This window comes from Bombina bombina, chromosome 4, assembly GCF_027579735.1.
Source record: "Bombina bombina isolate aBomBom1 chromosome 4, aBomBom1.pri, whole genome shotgun sequence".
Classification (NCBI taxonomy): domain Eukaryota; kingdom Metazoa; phylum Chordata; class Amphibia; order Anura; family Bombinatoridae; genus Bombina; species Bombina bombina.
The window spans coordinates 827,962,610-827,982,565 of NC_069502.1; the positions used below are offsets into that span (position 1 = coordinate 827,962,610).

Here is a 19,956-nt window from a genome sequence, read left to right on the forward strand (position 1 = left end):
CTTAGTAAGTTCTGCAACCTTAGATTTCACTGAAAGGGATTCTGTTAGTGAAAATTATAATTTAATGAATGTGGTTTAGTGTTTTTTTGTTTGTTTTTTACTGTTTTACAACAGTTAAATGATCGTTTTTGTATTTTGTTTCCTCAAACTTTACACCCACTAACTTAGCAGCTTGCCTCTGTACTAATTTATAGTCTTACTTTCTGAACTCTCTGTAGCTCTGCTGTTTTATTACTTAAAAATGCAATGGTCCCTCTCCCCCCCCACCCTTGTGTGTGTGTGTGTCTCTCTATCTATCTATTTATCTATCTATCTCTCTTCTTATGTGTTGTTCTCCCCCATGGTCTCTTTCTCTCTCTGTCTCTCTTCCTCCCCCTCTGACTCTCTCATCCCTTATGTGTCTCTCTAACCCTCTGTGTTTGATTGTCTGTCTCTCTCTCTCTCACACCCTCTGTGTGTGATTGTGTCTCTCTCTCTTTCTCTCACACCCTCTGTGTGTCTCTCCCCCCATCTCTCTCTCCCTCTCCCCCCGAGTGCTTTTCTGTGTTTCTGTATACCTTTTATTTATTTAATTAATGAATTGGTAGTGCCATCTGATAGTGTGGCTTTATTTAAAGGGGTGGGGTCAAGCGCCCCACCATCTTTAAATTTCACCAGCCGCCACTGGATCAAGACATTTTTATATTTACTGAATAATGAAAGAATCTATAAGCATAATTTGCAGCATTAAAGTAAAAAGTAAGTTTTAAACATATTTTAACCCTTTGAGTGCTAATGACGGCTCTGAGCCGTCACAGAGTTTCTCACTCTGGTGCTAATGACGGCTCAGAGCCGTCATGAGCACTCTCCCACCTTGAGGGAGATCTGGGGGCTCCTTACTGATCCTACCCCAGCGATCGTGCCTGTAGAGTGACAGGCATCGACGGGGCTTCATGTGATGCGCAGTGACGTCACGCGCAATTACGTGATGACGTCACCGCGCAACTTTATTTATACTTAACAATGTTAAGTATAGGAGGAGGGGGCATGCTGCTTAGAAGCCTGTATCTCAGGCATCTAAGCAGCTACAGACCCCCAAGACCCATTGTTGGAAAGGTAATCGCATAATAATTTCAAAAATAAAAATAAATAAATAAAATATTAGCACCCAGGTGGGAAATGGCTTAGCAGCCAAAGGGTTAATGGATTTCTATATATCATAATCAGATCTAGCATTTTGTTATCTGGCAAGTGTTTCTGTTACAATCCTTTAGACTAAAATCAGATGTTTACTAAGTTGACCAGTTTTCCAAGAAACCATTTAAAGGGACATGAAACCCATATGTTTTCTTTTATGATTTAGAAAGAGCATGCAATTTTAAATAACTTTCCAATTTACATCTAATATCTAATTTTCTTCATTCTTTTCATATCCTTTGTTGAAAATCATATCTAAATATGCTCAGTAGCTGCTGATTGGTGGCTGCACATAGATACCTCATGTGATTGGCTCACCCATGTGCATTGCTATTTCTTCAACAAAGGATATCTAAAGAATGAAGGCGTATCCTAGCCACTGCCTCACCAGCCTCTGACGTCACTGCACATCACTGCTCCCAGCAATCTATATCGCCAAATTCTTGAAATATATTGTTAAAATCCAAACATTGTATAGCAGATATAAAATACTTTATAATCAATGTATCATTTAAAAGTGATTTTCACCTTAACACTGTTTGCGTAGAGTGATTGAGAGTAGCTACTTTGTTTCTAAATGTTCATATATAAATGTCCACAATAGTGATAGGATAACAATCTTATATATATTTTGAGTTAACTCTTATCCTTTTTTGACAAAACTTCTGATTCCTTTTAAAAGTCAATCTGAGATGCTGACCAATTGAGTCTGATAAAAAGTCTCGTAGTAGGAAAAAAGATTTTCGTACCTGTATATTCAGGCTCTTAAGGATAGTAGCACAAACGTATTCCAGTGCTTCTCCGATATTAGATTTTGTTTGTGTGCTGTTAGTACCTTAGATCTCACTTCAGATTTCCACCCGATCAGCTGTGCTGACGTGCGGTCCTGCGCTTTTGGGCGGGATCCATCAAACAGCCGTTTGTACTCCTTCTGTTTTGCAAGTTTGCAGTTATTTGAAGAGGTGAGATAAGTTTCTTTCAGGTTCTCTCAGAGCTAATGTGATAAGACTCTGTTTTAACGCTAACGCGTTTCGCCCTTAGATGGGCTTTATCAAGACGTATGTTGATATGTGGTATAGCTGACATTTAAATAGCCCTCCTCTTGGCTCTATTGGTCAGTTTAGTGGGTGGGTTCAAACACTCGTTAAGGTGGATTTGGTTTTAGGTTCATTCTAGTGTCTAGTTAAGGTGGAATTCGATAGAATAATAAAAGATTACAATTCTACTTCTATAAAGTAATACCACTTATTTATACATTAACTCAAGACGTTTTTTGAGCATTTGATTTGAGGTAAACCTTGGGTCATTTCAAATATTAAAAAAGTTTTGTTAAATACATGAATAAATTATATTGTAAAAATTTTGTTAAACACATATGTAAAATATATTAAATATTATATGATACACTTAATATTTGCTAAAAAAAAGTATTTTCCCTTATTTACAAATTAATCATGTTGACTCTTATTGCAATCTAGATAAATTTAATTTTAACACATTAGTGTTAGTTAAAATTGATTATTTTCTGTGGTTAGCAATTAATTTAAAAATTGATTTGAAAATTAATTTAAAAAGGGTGAAATATCTAATTCAGAATTCAAGCCTGATGGAAAGAGTGTCTATATATTGTAAATGAATTCTGATTCTATTTTCAATAGTTTTGTTTCGAAATTTCCCCCTCTCCAATCAGGTTTGGGTTTTTTTATACCCCAAAATTTAAAATCTTTAAGATTATTATTATGCTTTTCTCTAAAATGGGTATAGAGATGAATGTCTAGATTACCTCTATCTATGCAAGAATGGAGTTTGCGTATACGCTCCCTAAGGGTCCTTGTGGTCTCTCCTAAATACTGTTTATGACATGAACATTGTATAATGTAAATTACCCCCTTATCTTGACATCTAATCATTTCTTTTATTTGATGTGTAAAGCCATTTTTGCTAGACTCAATTTGTTTACACTTGCTGCTGTATCTACAGGATCTGCACCCAAAACAAGGAAAGAAACCTGTTAGTTTTCTTTCAGTTTAATTACTCTCCATTTGTAGTTTTTTTATATGATTTAAATTCACTGGGGGCCAATAAGTTCTTAACATTTTTTGCTTTTTTGTACACATATTTTGGGTGATTAGGCATTTGTTCCCCTATTATGGGGCCTGTTTGAAGTATATGCCAATGTTTTCTTAGTATTTTTTGAATAAGGCGATGATCACTGTTATAATCTGTAACTAGAGCTACATTTATTTTCGTCTCTGACTTTTTGTTGTCGTTTTCTGCATCATCTTTTTCTTTATATATTAAGAGATCTTTTCTATCTTTTTCATCTACTTGAGTTCTAGCTTTTTAAATAATTTCTTTGTCATATCCCCTTTCCTTAAATTTATTCTCTAGGATTTCTATTTGTTTCGTTTAGTCAGACATTCTTGAGCAGTTTCTTTTTATTCTTAGGCACTGCCCCTTTGGAATATTATTTTTCCATCTACTTAGATGACAGCTTTCATAGTGTATCAGATTATTGGCCTTTTTAAAATGAGTTTTGGTTATTATTTCTTTCTCTATTATTTCAATGTCTAAATCAAGAAAAGTTATTTTTTCTTTACTTGTAGTATGTGTAAAGCTAATTCCTATATTTTTTTTGTTCATGTCTGAAATGACTTCTTCGAGTTCATCTTGTGTACCTTTCCATACCAAGATAATATCATCTATGAATCTTTTGTAGAGCATTGCGCCAAGTCTATGCGTGGGTATAAATTCTTCTTCCCATTTGCCTAGAAATAGGTTCGTAATCTTTGAGTCACATGGTGGGAATAAGAAAGCACATTGTAGCAGTTTTGTTTTCCTCAGACTTTAGTACTTACAGGCCAGTAATGCTGTGCTTACATACCTCACATGTGTATACTTCCTAGTTGCAGGCACATTTTTACAGTGCCTGAAACCAAATAGGCCCCATCTAAATTAAAGATTTGAGATACTACTTAGTTGTCCCTTCTGAATTAAACAAATGTGTATGTTATGCCTCGTAGTACTTGAAAGTGCATGCTTTGTTTGTGTTGTGTATCTACTTGTATGTGAATGATGTGCAGTGTGTGTATGCTGTATATGTGTTAAGTGTATGTTGTGTGTCTGCATGTATATGTATGCTATGTAGTGTGTCTGCATGTATATATAGTATGTGTATGTAGTGTGTCTGCATGTATGTGTGTTGTGTGTATGCTGTGCAGTGTGTGTATGCTGTATATGTGGTATGTGTATGTTGTGTGTCTGCATGTATATGTATGCTATGTAGTGTGTCTGCATGTATATATGGTATGTGTATGTAGTGTGTCTGCATGTATGTGTATATGGTATGTGTATGTTGTGTGTCTGCATTTATGTGAATGCTGTGTGCTGTGTATGTGGTTTCTGTATGTTATGTGTCTGCATCAATGCGTATGGTGAGTGTCTGCATGTATGTGTATATGGTATGTGTATGTTTTGTGCATGTATGTGAATGCTATGTCTGTGTATGCATGTATGTGGTGTGTGTATGTTGAGAGTCTGCATGTAAGTGAATGCTGTGTAGTGTGTGTATGTTGAGTTTCTGCACATATAAGCGTATGCTTTGTAGTAGGTGTTTCTGTGTGTGTTTGTTTATTTGTGTGCTCTGCAGTGTGTTTGTATGATGTGTGTTGCTCTGTAGTTGAGAGTGTGTATATGTGTGTATGCTGTGTACTGTGTGTGAGAGTATTTTAATATATATATATATATGACTCAAGATTTACAGTATATTCTTTATATGTAGATGATGTTTTTTTTATTTAGAATTTAATGTATATGACATAGGTCTCATGATTTTTAAGTAATTTCCCATCCCTGCAAATTTTTAAGAGACCGTTTCACTATGATAAAAGGTAGCAAAGTGTCTTGCACATTAGTGTCCCTCTTATGTTTAATGTTGAATTCTATCCTTCTGGACACATTTGTTTCATCCTACATAGAAACAAGGACAGGAACAGTGCAGCAAGTATACTACCCTTACAGAGTTACAATTAAAAAAGTGTCTTATATCAAAGTCTTTTCCACTATTAGCTGAAACTATCTTAGTCCTTTCCAAAAAAGGACAAAAAACACTTTTGCCACACAGAAAGCTGCCTTTTATGCCCCTGACAAATCTGCTCTGGACAAGTATGTCCTTCTCTATGTGCAGAGATAATAGCGACGCGTTTCTCAGGGATAACCCTGTTTCATCAGGCTTGTATCGATACAAGCCTGATGAAACAGGGTTATCCCTGAGAAACGCATCGCTATTATCTCTGCACATACAAGGAGATCTGCTTTTTAACACACCCAGCTGTAATTCGTTGCACTGATGGTATTTTTATTTTGGAACAATAAAATACTTGGTTTATTTTTTACAAGTCTGGTGTTAGTGTGGCATTTCCCTTGCAAGTAACCTAAGGGCTGTTTAGCCTTTCTCCCCTCTTCACTCCAGTTCCATTCTGCTGAAAGTGACCCAGGCAAGGGTTGCTGTTGGGACAACTAGAACCACAGGACAACACGACGGGGATTCCCTTGTACAGCCAGCTGGTTTGCTGTGAGAATACCAGCCTGCTTCTACAGGCACAAGAGAGTGCCTTCACGTTTGTGAGTACCCTGTATCTTGTATCGCTTGGATATTGTCAGCTTTTATTGATCTACACATGTGGCGCCTCTGTTTCTGTTTTCATTACAGTTATCCATTTTAGAAGCTACACCATCGTTTGGGTGAAGACCGAGAGCTGCCTGTTCTATATTTGGACTTTGTTGGATACCATTTGAACTTATCTATTGCCAGATTGGTCACGTGCCACGTCTGTATATATACATACTTTTAATAATTTTTTTAATAATTTTAATTTCTTTACATTATGTATATTGTGTGACGAGTTGCACACTGATTTTAGCAATATTTATCATTGTATATTAGCGCCTCCTATAGGAGACCTGTGGTACTTCCTATCACAGATATCCCTGTATTTATTATTTGCATTTCGTCACTATAGGTGTAAGAAGAAATAGAGATATAGTCCTTTTAATGGGTATTTTCCCTTCAAGAGAAGACTGGGGGTTTTGAGTAGCCATGTAATTCTCTCAGTGAGAGTTGTGAAATTTAGCTACTAGATGTCACAGGGAACGATCTCTGTCCTCTATCTAGTATCTTAGTACTATTACCCCTTTGGGCAACCAGTGTTAGTGTTTACACTGTTTCCCTTAATATCAGGTCTCTGTCAAAACTGGAGTAGACTGTCAGACCTTGAGTTGCTGTGCCTGCTCCACAGCACGAATCCTGGAGGGTAAGTCCTTATATTTTATTCCTGGGAATAATGCCGAGTTGGCTTCCTTAAAATAGGAGACTGTTTATTATAAGATCACAAGGTGATACTTTAATTACTGTTATGAATCAGGGGACACATTTTAACACCTCCGGTATGGAGGTTAGAAAATTGAGCAGTTGGGGCATGTATATGTGCTACTTTGCTCCTTCTAACACTGGAGCACTTGTGTGGGTTTTTTGATGGAGAGATGCGACTAAGATTAGTCACTTATGGCTCATGAGGGATTTTTTACTTTTGCCGGGGCTCATAAGCATTACGCAGCTTTAATTCAGCTTGTGCGCTTTTCCTCCGATATGGGGGCAGTCTCTGTATGTCATGTGACCAGTGCAGTTGGCTAGTTGGAAGCCTCTATTGCTGTGAGTGACAATATACTCCTGATTACTTCAGCGATAACGCTCAAGGGAGAAAGTCTGATTCTCTGGTATCATAGGAGGTGGTAAGTGCCCCAGCTAAGGTTGCAGGGCAGAGGTGCCATTTTATATTTAAAGATTTTTGCTGTTATTTCTTACTGTTGAGACAGCATTCCCACCACTATGGAGGATACTGATGTTAACCCCTCTGAGGGGTTCCCTATTAATGTATCTAATATGTTTATTTTGTGAGGAAAATATGGTTTGTCCTCCTGCACAATTCTGTTCTACATGCCTAAGTTCAGTATTACTAGCCAAGAAGGAGTCTAAGTCTGTCCCCCTCCCCCCTAGCAAATGTATGCTTTCTGAGCCTTTCACCACTCCGGACTCTGTTGTCCAAGATATGCCGGTACTTTTGCAGCTGTCCCCTTTTAACCCTATATCACAAGCAGTGCCCCATGTTGCAGATTTTTTTGCCAGCAGATTTTGCTTCTCAACTACAATCAGCTGTCTCAGCTGTGCTAAATGCTATTCCTACCTTTGGTAAACATAAGAGAAAGGTTAAACGTATTCTACTGATTTGGGGGTTAATCCCTCTATTCAGTCTGAGTTAACTAGTTTGTCTCACTCCTCTGAGGATGAACTGACTTCTATAGCTTCTGATGTTAAGCTTTCAGAGTCTGAGGTTTCAGAGATTAAATCTGTTATACCTGAGGAATCTAACTTCAGATTTAAATTAGAACACCTCAGTTTCCTGCTGAAAGAGGTCCTGTCTATGTTAGACGTCCCTGACTTCAAGCAGTCTGACGAACCCAAGATCCCTAAATTAATAGGGTCTATGATGTCAAGAAAACTTCAGGAGCTTTTTCCGGCCTGGATGGCGGACATTATTTTGAAGGAATGGGAAAGAATTGGGACTCCTTTTTCCCCTAACTTTTAAAATGGTGTTCCCAGTTCTAGACTCCAGTTTGAAACTTTGGAGTTCCATCCCTAAGGTGGATGGAGCCATTTCAACTCTTGCTAAGAGAGCTACTATTCCACTAGCGGATAGTACCTCCTTTAAAGACCCCATGGACATGAGGTTAGAGGGTTACTTAAGGGGAATGTTTCAGCACATGGGTTCAGACAAGGTTCAGAGGACACAGTCCTCCTCCAAGCCTGACCAGTCTAAGGGGACATGGAAGCCCAGTCAGTCCTGGAACAAATCTAAACAGGCCAACAAGTCCACAGATAACAAATATGCATGAAGGGGCGGCCCCCGATCCGGGGCCAGATTGAGTAGGGGGCAGATTGTCATTTTTTTTCTCAGAGGTTTGGATTCAAGACCCTTGGGTTTTGGATGTGGTCTCTCGGGGATACAGGATAGAGTTCAAATCTCGCCCTCCAAGGGGCAGAATTCTACTTTCAAGGCTGTCCACAAAACCAGAATAGAGAACAGCCTTCTTAGATTGTGTACAAGAAACTTTCTCTTTGGGAGTGAATGTTCCAGTGCTCCCTTCAGAGAGGGGTCTGTTTTTTTTATTCACATTTGTTTGTGGTTCCCAAAAAGGAGAAATCTTTTCATCCAATCCTGGACTTAAAATATTTCAACAAAATCCTCAGAGTACTGCCGTTCAAAATGGAAACTATCAGATCCATTCTTTTGTTGATCCAGGAGGGTCATTTTATGACGGCAATCAACCTCAAGGACGCATACCTACACTAATATGGCTAGACACTTTGCTACCTTTCATCATAGTCAAACTGTCTCTTTAAAATTTGCAGTGATTGATACTAGAGACCCTAATAAGGGGGGTACTGTCTGCTACAAAAAGAAGCAAGATAGATATTTCATTTGAGAACTAGGTTTCCTTTAGGTCTAAATGATAAGATGGATTATGCATGTTTCTTATAATTCTGCCATGCAGTTAGATACAGGTAAATTACTGTCTGCTTGCTAATATTAACAATTGTTACTAGAGACCCTAAGATTAAAAAGTGAACAGTATGGACGGGTGCCTAACAAAAAGAGGCTAGATAGGCATTTAATTAGGTAACTACGTCTTGTAAGCTTAAATGACAAGTTGAACCATACGCGTTCTTTCATGATTTTGGTATATTTATTTAGATATGGGCAATTGCCTGTCTTGATAATATGATGAAAAAGTAAGCACCATAATGTCTGAATAAAATAATATTTAACATTTGTAAACTATATGTAAGCCTCCTTTTGGATATGTACTGTGACTTTAAATGGCGGAATATTGGTAATTGCAGGAAGAAGAATCGGGTTTAAATAATGAGGATGAACTCTATAGTATTAACTCTGATAAAGCTCCAGTATGGATACTGTGAAGGAGTGAAATGCATGTCCCTTTAGCAATATCATTTGTGGATTACAAATTACTATGGGTGATTACCTTTATTTGCTTAAAGGGACACTCAAGTCAAAATTAACCTTTAATGATTCAGATAAAACATGCAATTTTAAACAACTTTCCAATTTACTTCCATTAACAAAATGTGCACAATCTTTTTATATTTACACTTTTTGAGTCGCCAGCTCCTACTGAGCATGTGCAAGAATTCATACAATTTACGTATATGCATTTGTAATTGGCTGATAGCTGATTCTTGAGGAGTGGAAATATACATATCTTTGAAATTTACCAGAAAAAAAAAATACTACTTATTTGAAGTTTAGACTAAAAGCTATTGCATTGTCTTTTTATCATGCATTTGTTGATAATGCAAATCTACTGTATTTACCGGTCCTTTAAGAATGTTAGAACACAGTGAGCAGTAGCAGTCATGTATGGATAAGAAGAATATCCCGTTACACTGATGCTTCGGCTGGATGTAAACATCTGGCCATGCGTCTCTAAGGGGGGCGGACCCTCCATGTGTTTGAGGCTGTAATCACCTGGGACCGGATGAGGAGTTCTCTCTTAATGTTTGGAGGTATGGTAAAGGCAGCAACACATTACTTGAGATGGTAAGATAAGGATTTCAGCTGAATATGCAGTTGGGACCTTATGAGCAGTGATAACTGCGGTCGGTTTATACCTGCATAGTGATTGGGATATGTTTGCTATACACAATTTGGCTCATAAATGTATTTACATATATTCTACTTGGAATGCTTTTCTCTCATAGCGTTTCCCTGAAGTGGGACTTTGCAAAATTACGCTATATAATGGCTCTAAATATGGATGCTTAGGTTTGTTTGAGAACTAAAAGTGATATATTGGTATGTGTTTCATTATCTATGGTATGCTTGTAATTTATCTATCTAAAAGGCATGGTGGTACCACCCATATTTTGTATTGGAGGTATTTTCTGTAAAACAAATATTTTTAGACTATATAACCTTTGAAAAGAGTGCTGAATCCCCCTTAATTTGTGAAGAGGGGTAGTGTACCCTCTTTGAATGTTCTTTCTTTTACCACATTTTTAATTTGCTCTTTAAGGATCTGCACCAACTTCCCCTATGGGTATTGTTGGTTCTTGCTTTTGGATCATTCAAGCAGAACAATACATATTGGTTATCTGTTTTCCATAACTAGTTAAATTTATAATATAGTTTTGTGACTGATTTTATTAATTACATGTTATGTGAACATCATTTTAACTGCATGATTTTTTAATTGCAATCTAAAAAAATAATAGTAAAATTAATTCCAGAAATATTTATTTGTTCATGTTCACTACATAGGTATTTTAAATATTATACATTACTTTTTAAATGAAAATCTGATTTTTATTACAGGTAAAGGACGTGGTATAAAGCAAACATTCTAAAAAGCACACATAAGCAATAGCTATAAAGAATAGGTTTGGATCTGAAATAATTACATTGCTAACATTAGCTATGAACACAATTTTAAAAGCTCTACATGCATTTAAGGAAAATAATAGATAAAAAATGACATACATTTCTATTTATTTTAGGGATTGACAAATATAGAATGCAGAGGCATCCTTAAAAATAGACCCTAATGCCCAGTAAACTTCCCTTATGCCTTAGCATATAAGATTGAAATATAAGGCCTAGGGTCATAACCTGTCTTACCCTTGTGGCAAACGCTTATTCAAAACAGTTAAATTATTCTCAAAAGAAAAAAATTATGACAATAATAATTACTCTCATATTTCCCATCAACAGGTGAATTCACAAACTGCAGTAATTCTAGTGCTGGTCAGACTGCAAATGCTTCTTTTAGTCTTTTTAAAAATCAAAGAAGCCACATGGAAAATGTATGTTTTACTTGGAAAACAAATCTTGTTGATCATCAAAAAATGCATACTGGAGAGAAAGCATTTTCTTGTTCTGAATGTGGGAAGTGTTTTACTCAGAAATCCTCTCTTATTAAGCATCACAAAATTCACACAGGAGAAAAAGCATTTTCATGTTCTGATTGTGGGAAATGTTTTACTCAGAAATCAACTCTTATTACGCATCTCAAAATTCACACTGGAGAAAAAGCATTTTCATGTTCCAACTGTGGGAAATGTTTTGCTCAGAAATCAACTCTTATTGCGCATCTCAAAATTCACACTGGAGAAAAAGCATTTTCATGTTCTAACTGTGGGAAATCTTTTGCTCGGAAATCAAGTCTTATTGATCATCAGAAAATGCATACATTAGAGAAAAAAAAATTCATGTTCTGAATGTGGGAAATGTTTTGTTCGGAAATCAAGTCTTATTGATCATCAGAAAATTCATACAGGAGATGAAGCACTTTCATGTTCTGAATGTGGGAAAAGTTTCACTCATAAAAGAAGTCTTATTGATCATCAGAAAATTCATACAGGAGATGAAGCACTTTCATGTTCTGAATGTGGGAAAAGTTTCACTCATAAAAGAAGTCTTATTGATCATCAGAAAATTCACACAGGAGAGAAAGCATTTTCATGTTCTGACTGTGGGAAATGTTTTACTTGGAAATCAAATCTGGTTGATCATCAAAAAATACATACAGGAGAGAAAGCATTTTCATGTTCTGAATGTGGGAAGTGTTTTAATCGGAAATCATCTCTTATTAAGCATCACAGACGTCACACAGGAGAAAAAGCTCTTTCATGTTCTGAGTGTGGGAAATGGTTTGTGCAGAAATTTGATCTTATTAGGCATCACAGAATTCACACAGGAGAAAAATCATTTTCATGTTCTGACTGTGGGAAATGTTTTAATCGGAAATCAAATCTTATCGATCATCAAAAAACTCATACAGGAGAGAATGCATTTTCATGTTCTGAATGTGGCAAATGGTTTGCTAAAAAATCATCTCTTATTAAGCATCACAAAATTCACACAGGAGAAAAAGCATTTTCATGTTCTGAGTGTGGGAAATGTTTTACTTCTAAATCAAATCTTATTGTTCATCAAAAAAAACATACAGGAGAGAAAGCATTTGTATGCTCTGAATGTGGTAAATGTTATACTCAGAGATCATCTCTTAATACACATCAAAAAATTCACAAAGAAAAAGAATTTTCATGTTCTGTGTGTGGGAAATGTTTTACTCAGAAATCAACTTTTATTACGCATCAAAAAACTCACACAGGAGAAAAAGCATTTTCATGTTTTGAGTGTGGGAAATCTTTTACTTGGAAACCAAATTTTATTAGGCATCAGAAAATTCATACAGGAGAGAAAGCATTTTCATGTGCTGTCTGTGGGAAAGGTTTTACTCGGAAAATGGATCTTATTAAGCATCAGAAAATTCATACATGAAAGAAAGCATTTTCATGTTTTCACTTTTATTCAGAAATCGCATCTTATTACACATCAAAAACTTAATATTAAAAGAAATCAGAGCTTAAACTCTTAAGTGCAGAGACAAAGTCATCATCCGTACAATGTCTAAAATGCTGGTGATTATTCTGGTCCTCTGGTGTACAAGCTCTTGATGCTGTTTAAGGGTCCTTCTGCATCTCAAGTGGTTATGAGGTGGCCCTGAGTGTTTTTCATCCCCAGGGGTATCTGGGGTCCGTATATAGGTCTGAATAGTGATATGGCACAAATTAAATGTGCATTTATGCGAGTTTCATGTGCAGATCAAAGAAGTAGAAATATCCTCAAAGGCCCTTTTTATGTGTTAATAAATCCTTCTTTGAAATGTAGATATTGTTGAAATGATTATTGTCAGATGATCACTGGGATATCAGTTTTATTTTCCTAGTTGGAAGTTAAATTGACCAGGTGTGTAGCTGTTCAAGATGAGCCTCTGTGTTAATATCAATAATGCCTCCAAAAGCCCTTATCTGGATTAGGATAAGCCCCAGGAGTGGCGCTATCATTGGTGCAGTAGCACCAGGGCCCAATTACTGGGGGGGGGGGCATAGTAGCCGGTCTATAAATAGGTGTTTGCAGAATGTGTGCAATACTAATGCAGGGGAGCCTTTTATAAGTGCAAATTGTATCTAAATATCCTCAAAATCTTTATACAGAGCAGCATGTATATTATAACTGTGGCTTACTACTGAGTTACCTTTGGGGGGGGTCCCAAAACAATTTTGCACTAGGGCTCTTAGTCTGCTGCTGATTAGCTCCTACCCTGAATTACAATTTCCAGTTATTAATTTCTATAGAAAAACACTGAATTAATATGTATTTTTGCTTATTTTAGAAAGATTACCTAATAAAATTATAGATCCACAAACGTTTTGACTATACAGGTCAGAAATAACTCACATTGTATTGTTTACAACTATGTTTATTACAATTTTAATAAAGATATGCATTTGTTCACACATTTTGTTCTTGATTTCTCACACATCATGGAATATACATGCATAATACATAAAATAATAGTATAGTTTAAATCTGCTGGGGAAAAAATAATATATAGTTTGTGGGTTTCTCACTTGAAAATAACTTTCAGTAGTGATTAAATGTGAGCAGCATCTAAAAGCTCAGAAACCGCTCAGCACGGTGTGAAATGGTTCAGCAGCATAGCGGTGAAAAGGGCATTAAACAGTTAAAGATTGTAATATAGAATGTTAATAGAATCTTATGGGTAGGTCAGGGTAAAGTGCCAAAGAAACGAACCGCCACTCCTTCGCTTTAAATAAAAAGCTCCTTTATTTGAAAACACTAAAAAGGCATACACGCCAGCAGAGTAAGACAGGTCAAACGTGTTTCGTAGGTGTAACTTTTTCAATGACCTCTAACATCACCTGTTAACTTTCCCTTAATAAAGGTAATAGCCACTCCCCCATTACAGGTGTCATAGGTAGGTCAGGTGAATCAGAGAAAAGGAGAGCAATCAAATTAAACATATTTGAAAATCGTAACAAATGAGCATATATAAGTACAGAATATAATATAGAATTACAGCAAACTTATTCTTAGAAAATTACTGAGTGTTCCCATATTCACACTCTACTGAAATTACAATTCATGGGTTATCTTATAGAGAACTAAACCTAACATAAAGGGTTACATTCATAATACTTTTAGATTGCTATAAGCTATCTCATGCCTAAACTTTATTAAGAAAATTTAAATGTCCCCTTAATCTAAGGTATCTTATATCAAATAAAGAACCATGGAAGGATAAGCCATCTTGGTAAAATATTTTATATTAATACAGTGATCAATCATGAATGAAATGAAACTTAGGTTTCAATTATAACACCTCCTACTGTATATTACTATAAGATAACAAAAATATTATGTTCCTGGATTCACTACCTCCAATATTTACAAAAGTTTAATCTACGTAAAGTTTTATGTCCCAATCTGAATTCAATCCTTTAGGGACAATTGTGTTCAATTGAAAAATCCAAAATACTTCCTTCTGACTCAAAAGCTACCGACCGTATATACACACTATATATAAAGGCAACACGTTAAGCCCAGTTATTGAAATTGGAGTGGCATATCATTTTTCTTTAATTGCAAATGAGTCATGTTTGTATTGGGATTATTATGCCTGGATGATTAACACTTTTGCTATAAACGCCATCCCATAAAGGAAAGTGATTGGTTATTGAGTCAGTACAAACATATAGTTAAAATCTCCACATCCTCTCAAAGTGAATAAACACCTCTTATTGGGAATACAGAGAACAGTGGGACTATCCTGTGCAGCAATTAGTCACTTTGGAACTTGTGTATGAAGTGTGCTGTTTGACTTTCTGTATTTGATTCAAGTACTAACTGATTTAAGGCATGGCTACTGAGAGTTATGTGTTCCAGTCGTTTGAAGAAACATATGAGGACTGTGAGGGTTATGATGATGATAAACTAGAACAGGAGGAACAAGAAAGTTTGGACTCACTTTTCTTTAAAATGGAGAGACTGTTAAAACAGGATACTAGGTGGGAGATTGATGTAAAAACCTTTAACATATATAAAAAGTTTCTCCGCATTTCAAGGGGTTTACGAATAAAAAAGTTTCCCTCATTTGAGGTAACAGATATAGAATTTATTAGGAAATAGAATGAGCTATTAACCCAATGCTCTCTAGCCCTTATGAATCTACTTATTGAATATAAAAAACAGCAGAGGTCCACCTTAATTTTAGAAATCAAGAAAGTGCAAGATTTCATACGCCCATTATCTGTTAAATAAAACAACACACTAAAAAGCGCCCCACATAAAAAAGGATATATGATGTTTAAATTACATTCAAATGATGTTTCCAGAGATTCAATTCACATAGTATAGGTTGCTGCCACCACAAATACACGGTTCTGGAACCGGATAAACTAAAAAATAAAGAAAAGAACAGAGGCAGGGCGCATCCCCTCTAAGTGTAATATGTTTGTTACAGGCAAAAATGTATTAAAATATACAATTTCAAACTCACACATTCAAACCTCAAACATGTGAGGTATGTTCAGGCACTGGGGGAACAACTTTCTGGGTCTCTCAAGGCAAATCTGTAGCAATGTATTTGATACAGCTCACTCGGTCTGGAGGTTTAGATGTTAGTTCCTCACTAATGATATCCAGTATCAGAGACTCCTCCGGTGCCAATATTGTCCCCAGAAAGGATAAAAAGTGTTCCAAAACACACCAACAGTTAATAGTTCTGTTAAAAGTATATATAAATATAGCTACCACCACGCTCAGTCTTCTGAACAGCTGAAGCGCAAGAATAAAGCCGGCTTGCTTGCGGTTACGGTTGCTGAAACGGCTGACGTGGTGACGTGATGCGGTGGGCGTCTCTGATACTGGATATCATTAGTGAGGAACTAACATCTAAACCTCCAGACCGAGTGAGCTGTATCAAATACATTGCTACAGATTTGCCTTGAGAGACCCAGAAAGTTGTTCTCCCAGTGCCTGAACATACCTCACATGTTTGAGGTTTGAATGTGTGAGTTTGAAATTGTATATTTTAATAAATTTTTGCCTGTAACAAACATATTACACTTAGAGGGGATGCGCCCTGCCTCTGTTCTTTTCTCCATTATCTGTTAAACCTGAGTTTAAAGGATATGATGACAAGATCAAGAGGGCAATGGAGGAGTCCAGAGAAAACTTATGGTTTTTTAAGAAGACTAAGATATCCAGGGACAAGGATGACTATGATAAGGGGAATGTATATAGATGGATACATACAGGGGGGAGGAAAAGACAGAGAGCTAATAGCAATTACAAGCAGGATTAAAAGAGAATTAACCTTCAGTGCTCAAGAAGAAAAAATTGTGCTATTTGCAGATGACATCACAATTCTTCTTACTGACCCCATTTCCTCGATTAACTCGGTTCTCCTATTGTTAAAACAATTTGGCAGGTTTAGTTTTTATAAAATAAACGTATCCAAAACGGAGGCATATTGCATCAATTTCCCTGAAGAACAATTTAATGTTTTACAGCGTAGGTATGACTTTCAGTGGTCTACTTCTTCCCTTACACACCTCGTATAAAACTTAGTGCCGATATAAGCTCTGAGATTAAGCTCAACTTTGATACATTACTCGCAGAATTACAATCTTTAACTCACAGATGGATTTTAGTCAGATATCTGGGTTAGGGCGCGTGGCCACTATTAAGATGTCTCTACTTCCAAAGGCCTTATATATTTTTAGATGCATCCCATCGAACATTCCTCATAACATACTTCAACAGATTCATCAGATATTTACCAAATATGTTTGGGAGGGTAAAACACCTAGGATTGGTCATAAAATCATGCAAAGAGAATATGTTAGAGGGGGAGTATCCTTTCCAAATATTTTTCTATACTATGAAGCAACGAGACTGTCACATATATCGGCCTGGTGCCCACGTGTAGAACAACCAGGCTGGTATGGTTTGGAAGAGATGTCCATGCCTCAAGGTTTAAGTCTGGCGGACGCCATTTGGGTTCCAAGTTATAAGTCTATATCTAAACAAATTGAAAATCCCATAGTCCAACAAAATATCTGTCTGTGGCATGGTCTCCATCACACATGGTGGACGTGCCCGAAGCTGGGATCTCTCTGGCGAGATGTTGAGATTTTGCTCAATTCCATGAATTTGACCTTAACTCTAACCCCTCAATGCGTTGTCTTTCATGTGTTTGATGCTGGGCTACCTAAATGTACTAAACAATTAATAATATATATTATTTCTGCGACCAAACTATGTGTCGCTAGAGCATGGAAGCAAATTGAACCGCCTTCGTTGGCGGATGTTTGTGAAGTAGTGCAATTTTTGGCGACAATGGAAAAATTTGTGTATAGTTCGCTCGACCGCATGGATGATTACTGGGAGATATGGTCTGATTGGATTCAGATTCAGTGACAGGTGGAGAGATGTACTTGGAAATAAAGTTATTTATGTATATCATTTTTTTTTCTTTTTCTCTCTTACCCCCTTCCTCTTCTACGCCTACGTACTTTAATAACTTATATTTCTCTTTTCAATGCCGCAGGCCAGGGAGACATGGTTGCAGTTCGTTAAGTCAGCATGATCTTATTTTTCAAGTTCATACAAATAATTGTATTCCCAGTTCCCCCATGATGGGGGCAGAAAATTAAAAAAAAATGAGGGTATGATTGTTTTCAAAATTGGGTCAATGAGGAACACTGTTCCTGATATTATTTATACTAGTCCTGGTCCAGAAGATGCTTTCATGTAATGACAACTTTCTAACATATGAGATGTATAACAGGTTTTTCTTGCATAGTGAACATGTAATGTTTGTTTGATGTATTTCAGATGCATTGTTCCTTAAAAAAAAAGAGAGTTAAGTTTAATGAAACTGATACTGAATATGATTCATCAGATTTTGAAGGGGTTACAGAGGAAACTAATTCCACTGCCACTTTTCTACTACAATCCACCACAGATAGGGAGGACACAGCTATAACTACTTCCCAGGTTTCAAAAAACATGGAGGGTATCCTACAGGCAAAAGCAAAAGAAAAAAATGTAGGACACAACGGAGAAGGAGGTGCAGGGGTAGGCAGAGGTTATCAGGTGGAACAACAGGGGAAAACACATCGTTATCCCAGGAGACAACGAAGGTCTCAGAACAGGAAGTACATTTAACCTCCAAAAATTTTATTAATTTATCATCTGTAAAACTAACCCACAATCAGATAAAAGTGTTATCATTAGGATTTAATTTTGCCCCTAGTTCACACTTTGATTTGTTCCAAACCATTGTTGATATTAATAAATTTGTGCGATCACTTACCCTCAAGAAATATTTTTTTGAAACATTGGGTAAGGACAATGCTTTGGATGAATCTGAATGTAGAGATCAGATTATCGAGGAAACACAAGATACTGAAGCACTATCTTTTGCTGATATATGTGCTGAAATGGACTTAAACCAACTGCAGAGAGAAGCAGGTGGAGATGTCCAAAATTTAAAGAGCATTGAGATTCTGTAAGGGTTACTGTGCCTTTAATTCGTTCTTTCTTCTGATTGGGTACTTCCCCTTTAAATAGTTAGAACAGCTAAGCATCATTGCTTAGTTATTCTAATCCATTCCTCTGAACACCTGAGTACCAAGCCTCATTCTCATACCTGCAAGGTGAAACTTTCATTCGCTGCTCGAGTAAGCTGCACCATTCTCAGCTCTCCTTCCCAGGACAGGATTCCTTCCAGTCATCCTCCATCTAACAACTATAAGTATACTGACCTGGCAAGCTTTAACTAACTTTATTATTTCTTCAGCAAGTGTTTACCCGTTTTATCGTTATTATTATTCTTTTCTGCAATTGAACTACAGCTCCCAGAATTCCACCGGACTGAAACCGGAACTTCCGGTTTACGCTAATCAGCATCTCAGCTCAGCACTAAACCGCATTGCTGACAGGCAAAAGGGAGAACTCTCTATGGGATAAGGTAGTAAATGTGACTAATCTCTGAAGTACCATACTTAACTTATGTAAGGTTTATCCAATAAAGGAACACAATTACAGATATTGTTTGTAATATTATGTAAAGTAATATATAACGAAAGCAAGTTAAGGATGATTTATAATATGTATGTCTCACTGCTGGTAATGAATACCCAATAACTGTAAGGCAATCTGATCCAGCAGTGAATTTATCTAGAATGATTGTGAAATAAAACCAAACTTAATATGGTTTAAAAAAGAGTTAAATTAGAATATGCAGCAAAATATTATGTAGCAGAAAAAAGGTCTAATCATCAGAAATGAGTGGCAAGAGGAAATTCAGTATTGATAACTTTTGAGGAGTTCAATATTGCAGAGGAAACTTCGATAATCACAAATGTTATAATTAGAAGGCAGAGACAAGATCATCAAAACTACGAAATAGCAAAATAAGTAAATGAATGTTATTCCCCAGTTAAGTATGATACTTCAGAGATTAGTCACATTTACTACCTTATCCCATAGAGAGTTCTCCCTTTTGCCTGTCAGCAATGCGGTTTAGTGCTGAGCTGAGATGCTGATTAGCGTAAACCGGAAGTTCCGGTTTCAGTCCGGTGGAATTCTGGGAGCTGTAGTTCAATGCAGAAAAGAATAATAATAACGATAAAACGGGGTAAACACTTGCTGAAGAAATAATAAAGTTAGTTAAAGCTTGCCAGGTCAGTATACTTATAGTTGTTAGATGGAGGATGACTGGAAGGAATCCTGTCCTGGGAAGGAGAGCTGAGAATGGTGCAGCTTA

General features: G+C 36.5%; 1 protein-coding gene across 1 annotated transcript in view; it reads left to right on the forward strand.

The window, feature by feature from the left end:
- LOC128657927 (zinc finger protein OZF-like) overlaps positions 1-13,615 on the forward strand; it is a 38,232-nt gene extending 24,617 nt beyond the window's left edge. The window contains exons 4-5 of the mRNA XM_053712351.1: positions 7,835-7,961; positions 11,519-13,615. Coding sequence (XP_053568326.1) covers positions 7,835-7,961; positions 11,519-12,596 — 1,205 coding nt within the window. The 3' untranslated portion in view covers positions 12,597-13,615. The remainder of the gene's footprint in view (positions 1-7,834; positions 7,962-11,518) is intronic.
- Positions 13,616-19,956: the final 6,341 nt, after the last annotated feature.